An 8,125-nucleotide genomic window follows, 5' to 3' on the forward strand; every position below is an offset into this window, starting at 1 on the left:
AGTTTCGACATGTAATTTTACGTCATTTGATCTACAATTTCGCGCTTTTCTTTTAGGTTTAAAATTTTAGACATGCTGATGATAAAATTGTGTACCGAAATATTTAGGAATATAAAGATAATTTAAATTTTGTACTTAAAGTCAAGTCCTATAAAATTGAATTTATAGATTTTTGTAATAAATAAGTTAAATTTGAAATCGTGACCGTTTGAAACTTTTTTGCACTATTTCATTAAACTATTTTAGTTTAAAGTTTCGGGACTATGATTCGACTCATCATTTGTCTCAGTTTTAAAAACTTCTGAACATAAAAATATATGCAATATAAATGCATTTTACAAATATATATATATATATATATATATATATATATATATATATACAAATATTTACAAAGTAAAGAGAGGAGGCGACTTTAGTTCCCATGCGTAAGTTACCACGCGTATATAAGGCGATAGAGATCCACTCTAAATTTCAGTCCGTTCATAACAGTGCAATAGTTCGGATCCACTTCTACCATTAACAGTTTACAACTTAAAAATCCTTATTCTTCCGAGTACTTAATAATATACTGTGAATAGATCGAATTCGTCTAAAAAATCAGACTTTCCAGTGCTTTATTAATTTATTATTTAAAAGTTGAATTTTAAACTTAAACACCAAACTTTTGTTAATCGAATGTGTTCGGAATCCGTGATTGTTGTGAGTTGTTCTCAACATGGAGAACTGAAGGAGCAGGACGAGACAGGGTGCAGCAATAATAAGTTTTATATGCCACATAACGATCCTTGTTATAATAAAAGGATTTGTAAACGTCTCAGAGAACGAGGACTAGATCTTATTCAAAATGGTATGATTTATTGACATTATTTTGTTTAAAGTTTAAATAACTATATTTAATTATTTTTAAATTTTAATTAACATTAAGGACATTTTTTGTTGTTAAAGTGTTTTAAAGTCGTATAATACCATTACGATTTTTTTTATTCTCTATTTTATTTACAACTATCCAGAAACATTTAGTAAATTTGAGAAATTTATAATTGTCACCCGTAAAGAGACATTGTATTCTATATAGTGACATGTTGGAAAAATAGTTGTTTTTCCATTCGTTATAATATTGACAATATTCCAATAATAACAATACGTGATTATTTTAAAAATATTAATATTTTCTACTTGTATGAAGAGTATAGAATTTTTGAATTTAGTATGGATCTCTGTGCATTTAAAAATCGTTGCTCAGTGTATTTGCAAAATATTTAAAATAATATTAGAGTACACATAGAATAAATATAAAAACTATATTTCAATTTTATTTTGTATTAAAATAGTTAATCGCAATATAGGTGGGAAAGTAAGGTAGCATGTTTTGAATATTTTTTGCAAAAACACTTAATCTTGAGTACTTATCAATGTAAATACTTAAATTTAATTTTCTTCAACATTGATCAGTAAGTACTTAAAATTAAATAACGTTTTTGCAACAATTTACTGTATACATGCCAAATCACATTTTCACTTAAGTTGCAATTAACTATTCTAGAGTACAAAAAAAATTTAAATGCATTCTTCATATTTATTCTATGAGTACCCTAGTTTTATATTTGATATATACAAAGTATATTTTGCAAATATAATTTATTACTTGATGAAATTTTGATTGCAATTTAAATAATGTACTAGCCCAATAAATTCAAAGCAAAATTACTATTTTTAAATTAGAAATCAATATTGATGAACTTATGTATAAAAATTTAACCTTTTCCACTCGCAAATTCCGAAATTTATATGAACTTTGCCACCGGGTTAAATTTATATGCCAAGAGTTTCATTATGAAATATTCAAATAATACATAATTTGAACTGACAAAATTTAAATTGCAATTTATATTTCTACTGGTCTAGGAAGTATTAATGACAGGTTACATTTCTTAAATTTAAAAGCAATATACATGAACTAGCGTATGGAATTTTGAAATTAATATCTTTAAATTCAGAAACTTATTTATTTCTAATTAGATGCATGTAGATGAACCTATCAACATGAAACATTTCCAAAACCATCCAATTTAATATTTCCTGATTTGCAAAATTTCATAAATTATGAAAAGCTCGCTCAGTTGTATATTCTTAAATTTATAAAAAACAATTTCAAATTGTATACATTAATGACAATGTAGTAAAATGGCATGCGCACTTAGATAATAGTACGGTGAGAAAAATACTTGATATATTGCTAATTAAAATATTTTGATTTGTAATTATCTTGTATTTTTGTTTACAAACAATTATACATTATTTAATTACATTTAAAATGTTGCGAAGCTCTAATTATTATCTCTAAAAACGTATTACCGGCTAAGTAAAAATAAAGCACCCAAATTTAATTTTTGGACACAATGTGATGTTCAATATGCATTCAACTACAAATGATTTCTAATATAAGCATCTAATATAGTTTTTATATTATACACTTGTTTTTTTTACTATACGCACTCTTGTTTTCGTCGATTTTTATTTTGAAGTCACAAAGGGTCAATTTTATTGACCTCAAGGTCCTGAATATTATTCAGGTTGACCTAATTCCGACAAGAATATATAAAACGAATATTTACATTCGATGCAACAAATATTATGATTAATATTAATAACAACCAAGCAATTGAAACACATTAATTAACTGATACAAGAATTATTCTGTTTTTGTTATTGTATTGTTTTGCACAAACAAGGACGTTTGTGAAGATATCGTAGTTGTCTTGAAAATTTAGAATTTCACACTTATTACTGTACACTTGGGATTTTTTGTAAATCATATTGGTTAAATAATACAGCAGATTCAGGAAGGCGATAACTAAATGAAGCATTTATGTAATATTTAACTACTGGTGTAGAAAATAGTTTTTACTAAAAATCGTTTTTCTGATGATATGTTCAAATTACCTGCTCATCTTATTCATACAACATTTAAATCAAACTTTCATTAACAAGAATAAAATAGAAAAAGAAATAACAAAATCGATAAGAAATAAAGACAATGAATTGTTCATTTGAAATAGTAACAGAAAGATAGAACATCTATACAAAAAAATATTCAAAATTTAAAATGAAACAAAATTCAAACGACAATTTTATTCGCCCGGGAATTCAAATAGAAATTCAACTTGTGAATCATCATATACAATTTTATTTGTTTTGTTGAAACATATCTCAAAATTTATAACTCCAATGAGCTTTTGTAATAGAACTTATTTTTCAGCATTGTGCTTCTTAGAAAACAACCCGACGATTGGCATAACAATATTTGATATAACTTTATTATTGAAAATTCAGACTATTTTCACTTGTAAACATACTTTAAATCTATATTTTGTAATATATTATTTCTAATATGTATTTTTTTTATTTCAGATGCTAAAACCTACAACTCTTTTTGCGGGATGCATGTTGGTTATGGTGGCAACTCAGGTGCGAGCAGATACGGAACATTACAATTACAATTTGAGGAGTATGCCCAAGAAATTCTGTGGTCGTATATTAGCAGATACATTATCCATTGTTTGCGAAGGAAATTACAATGGCCATATGAATAAGAAAAGTGGTCGTCCTGAAGATGGTAAGTGTCACAAATTAATAAAATTCATACAAACTACTAACAATTTGGAATAAAAAAATTAATTAAAATCAATAGAAACTTGTCATTGGAAAAACCTTCATGAAGTCACGTAAATTCACCATAGTCTTATAGGTCAATAAAATATTGCGATTTACGTGAATTTTAACATCTCAAAGGTATTTTAGAAAATAGCTCATTACTATGTTTCTAAAGCTCATGACTTTCAATTTAATCTCAAAATTGGTATTGAGAACGAAGCTCACAATTTTTTTTTAGTTTCTGATTCTCTTCAGTGCTATAAAATATTATATAGTTTGAATTTACTTTTCTATTTTTTTTATAACTTGGCTTGAATTCAAATATTGTTCCGATTAATTGAAAAAATATTTATTTATTAGATTAAATTCTATAACAGAATTGTTATAGAATTTTGCGTGAATGTTAGTTGAATTTTGGTACATTTGTGTAGAATCTCGATTAATAAATTGAACACGGGCTGGAATTTCATTATTATATTAATAAAAGTCACAGGTTCCAAGATATGCAAAAAAATTAATCCTGGTATACGATTCTGTAAAATTTGTACAGCTTTTTGTTCTATCGCAAAGATTTCTAGGTAATTAACAAAACAGTAATCGCTCCTTGAAATTGAAACTACATTTGAAAATGTTAACAAGTAAAACAAATACTTTCGGTTTTCTTTCCTTTGAAAAGTACAAAATATGAAAAAATATGAAAATTACTTTTTACAGAAACGGGTTTTGGATAGTAGTAATGACTATTCATTAAGAATTTTTTTTCTGAACATTGTGTGTAAACAATAGATTTTTGAAAACCATTGCTTTCGGTAATCTTTTTTCGAATGTAAAATGAACGTTAATTTCAGTTTTGCTATAAATCTCAAATAAGATCATTAAGTTGTATATTTTTTCTATTATCTTTTTTATCACTCCAATTTGTATAATTAGAAGAAAATAAAAAGGAAAAAATCAAGAAAATTTCTGTAAAAATTTAATAGGAAATTCTGTGAAAATATGTTTGAAAAATGATGAAGATAATTGTTCACTTTTCACTATCAAAACAGTATTTTTTCAAACGTGTACAAAAAAGATACATAAAAAATGCATGCAAATGAAAGTAGAACTTTAGCACGCCTTCCAGTGAGAAGACCAATAATGTGAAAATTGTTTTTTTTTGCATTTGCCCAAATACACCTAAAATATTCTAAAGGTCAACTATGAATGATTTAAGATCTAATGTGAACCCTATCAAATGTGGAAAAAAATACACATAGGTCGTCTTCAAAATTTTGTGTGGCTTTTTATATATTTTTTTTCACTAAAAAAAAGTGAAATATTCACACTCGAAAATTTTTATTTTCTTAAATCTTGTACGAAAAACGCAGTTAACAGCATATAAAGTGTTTTCTGACACATTTTAGTTAAAAAGACAAATAAAAGTGAAAATAGCCTTTTTACTGCAACGTGTTTGGAAATGAAGATAATAAATCAATTTTTGCGTTAAAAATACTATTTCATCAAAAGTAAAATCTGTACTTTGAGGAGACTCTCATTGAAAAAATACGAAAATTTCATTTCTACATTTGCCAAATTGCATTGAGAATGACAAATGAAATATTTACGGTTCTCATTGGTTCAAATAACAATGAAGTGAACACATTGGTTTCATTATGAACTTTTGATGTATCAAGGGAATAACATTAATAGAAATCAAATTTCTAATAATTCTTATCCTTTCTTCCAAATTGCATTCAGAATGATTAAATACAATAAAGTGAACAATATTGGACACCGTCTCTTTGTTATGAACTTTTGATGTATCAAGTGAATAGTATTAATACAAATCTAAATTTCTAATAATTTGTATCCTTTCTTCCAGATCGCTTCAACAGCGACGATTACCTGAGTTTCGAGCAGCAACTCGACGAGCCGACGTTCCCGTTCCGTTCGCGTTCGAACGCGATGCGCCTCAAGTTCAGGAGGACAGTTCGCGGTATTACGAACGAATGCTGCGAAAAATCATGCACATACAATGAACTGAGATCGTATTGCGCACCACCGACAGATAGACCGTCGAATTACTATCCTTATTCAACTAAAACCCGAAAAATCAAGAAACTTGCTCCACAATGTACACGACTTGAAAATACACAAATAAAAAACAGCAGAAATTAAAAAAGAGGAAGCGTTTTGGACTGAATTTCTATTGCGAACGCTGAATCATTGCTGAATAGTGGCGTATTAAAATTATTTTCGTTCAGATTGGACTTATATCGGGTTTATGTGATCATACGAGAAATCTGCTTTCATGTTTTAAGTTTTCGAAAAGCTTTTCAACAAAGATTTTGGACTAGTGATTGGATATTTTCGTATTAAGTTAAAATAGTGTTATAATATACATATGGTGACGCGGTATATGTATTCAATAATTCAGAAATTCATGTAGCGAGAAGGCAAAATGTGGTATTTTCTTAATATTTTTAATTCTGTTACTTGTATACTATACTTGGATTGAATAAGTATTAAAAACTTTGGTATAATTACTTGATAAGTTAAATTTGCATATAATATTACAAATATTTAATTCATTTAGATTCTATTAAACAAAAGCTGCCAATTCTAAACATATTAGTGTAGTTTAGATAATATAGTATAATTTTAATTTATTCGTTAATAAGTTTATTTGAGAAGATAAAAGGCTGTGATAAATGATTGATGATTGTATTTAGTCAATAATTATTATTGAATGCATATACCATAATTTTTTAAATAACGTTATTTAATTATAATTAAACTAATAAAATTCAAGAGCTTTTATAAGTTGGCGAAATCGTATAATTTAATGTTTGTGTATGACGATAATGACTTTAATTGCTAGAAAAATATTCCTAAAGTAATATTCGGAGATAGTTATTTGCCACAATATGCTTATGTTGTTTAAACGAGTGCATCTGCAGTATGTTAAATTATTTTCAATATTCAAGAAGAGTTACTGCAAAGATTAAAATTTGTGTGTAAGATATATTAGTTATTTTTCTATGTTATGAAATAATAAAGTAGATTACATGTAAAAGAAAAAATATTTTTAACAAATTTGTGTTGTCTTTTCCATGTAATTTACCTTATAAAATAATTTTATGGCGCATATTAAGTCAAATCTGTATACAACTGATTTACAAGTTTTATACATTTGTGATAATTCTTGTTTAGAAACATATTTTACAGATTGTCATTAGAATAATGTTTAATTTAATTAGGTTTAAGTCTTAAGTATTGTAATCATTAATTTATTTACAAACTTATTATTAAATTGCATTAGAAAACAAGCTAAAATTAACTTTCAAAAGCCACGAATTTCGCAATGTGAACACATGAATGGATCTCAAAGAAAAAAAAAGATGACTATCAATGTCAATATTATAAACTATAAATTGTATTATTTTAAATACAGTAATTACATATGATATATGCTTTTTCATTTTAGTTCTGATAATATTTGCAAAATTTTCCTATATCATCTGCAATCAGTTCTAAATCCAAAAACTTTCCTGCATTTTGGCTACACAACTAGCAAATAAACAAGAGAAAAAACTCTTTTATATAAAAATTATATTTACACTAAAGTCTCTAAATAATACAATCCATCTTTAACAAATTATAGTCCACCGCCAGATTTCTGTAGAAGTTGTGCAAATCTATTTGTGATCAACAGTGAAACATCGATAAAACGCTCTACACAATTGTTCATACAAGTTTCAGTTTTGCTGTCTAATTTATTTCCTGGTTTATCCATGCACTTTTCCCAACAAAAATCATTGAATTCGTGGATCTGAAATAGATCATTACATGAAAATATTTTCTGCATAACTGTATATAATACAAGATGATACTTGATGATTTTATCAACTTTGTGTAAAGAAAGTTGTGTGATAAACTGTTGTGTAATTAACTTACGTGAAAAGTGTTCATAATGGATGGAAAACAAAAAATGTGTAATTTCTGGTCACCGTATTAATTGGTAATGAAATTTCTCCTCCAAAAAAAACCCAATGCAACGAACAAGTAAAAATATTCACTAAACTGTAAACACTTTCTAAACATACTTTGTTAACTTAGATTTTTATTCATTTTAATCATTTAGAGGTGAATTAAATGAATAAATTTGATAAATAAACATTTAGAGCTATAAATAATTGTATAAAATTAAATGTAGATTTATGATTGATTAAATTTGCACATTGTAAAATAAATATTGCTATAATAATCTTCTTAAGGACAGAAAAAAAAATCTCAGCTTCGGCTATGAAGTAAGTTTTGTGAAAGGAGTTTTAAATTTGCCTGAGTAAGTAATGTGAAATCACATAATAAGAAAAACTATTGATACACATCTTGTGAAAACAAAGTTATCGAAAGTAAGTAAAAACAAGTAGGACAAGATAATGAATGAACTCGTTTCTGAGATAGATATATTAAGACAGCTAATGAA

The 8,125-nt window shown here is 26.4% G+C and overlaps 1 protein-coding gene across 1 annotated transcript; it reads left to right on the forward strand.

The window, feature by feature from the left end:
• The first annotated feature begins 595 nt into the window (after nt 1-595).
• LOC113370939 (LIRP-like) lies at nt 596-5,814 on the forward strand. The gene is made up of 3 exons (XM_026611608.1): nt 596-850; nt 3,415-3,619; nt 5,519-5,814. The coding sequence occupies exons 1-3, from the start codon at nt 848-850 to the stop codon at nt 5,812-5,814; spliced, it is 504 nt and encodes a 167-aa protein (XP_026467393.1). The 5' UTR covers nt 596-847.
• Nucleotides 5,815-8,125: the final 2,311 nt, after the last annotated feature.

This window comes from Ctenocephalides felis, unplaced genomic scaffold (genome assembly GCF_003426905.1).
Source record: "Ctenocephalides felis isolate EL2017-DRISC unplaced genomic scaffold, ASM342690v1 CF-g0.4_SCAFFOLD_01492, whole genome shotgun sequence".
Taxonomy (NCBI): Eukaryota; Metazoa; Arthropoda; class Insecta; order Siphonaptera; family Pulicidae; genus Ctenocephalides; species Ctenocephalides felis.

What these genes read in the sequence shown, in the direction of transcription:
- LOC113370939 (XM_026611608.1), top strand. An exon ending in AAGTGGTCGTCCTGAAGATG is followed by an intron (nt 3,620 to 5,518) that starts GTAAGTGTCACA and finishes CCTTTCTTCCAG; the next exon opens with ATCGCTTCAACAGCGACGAT.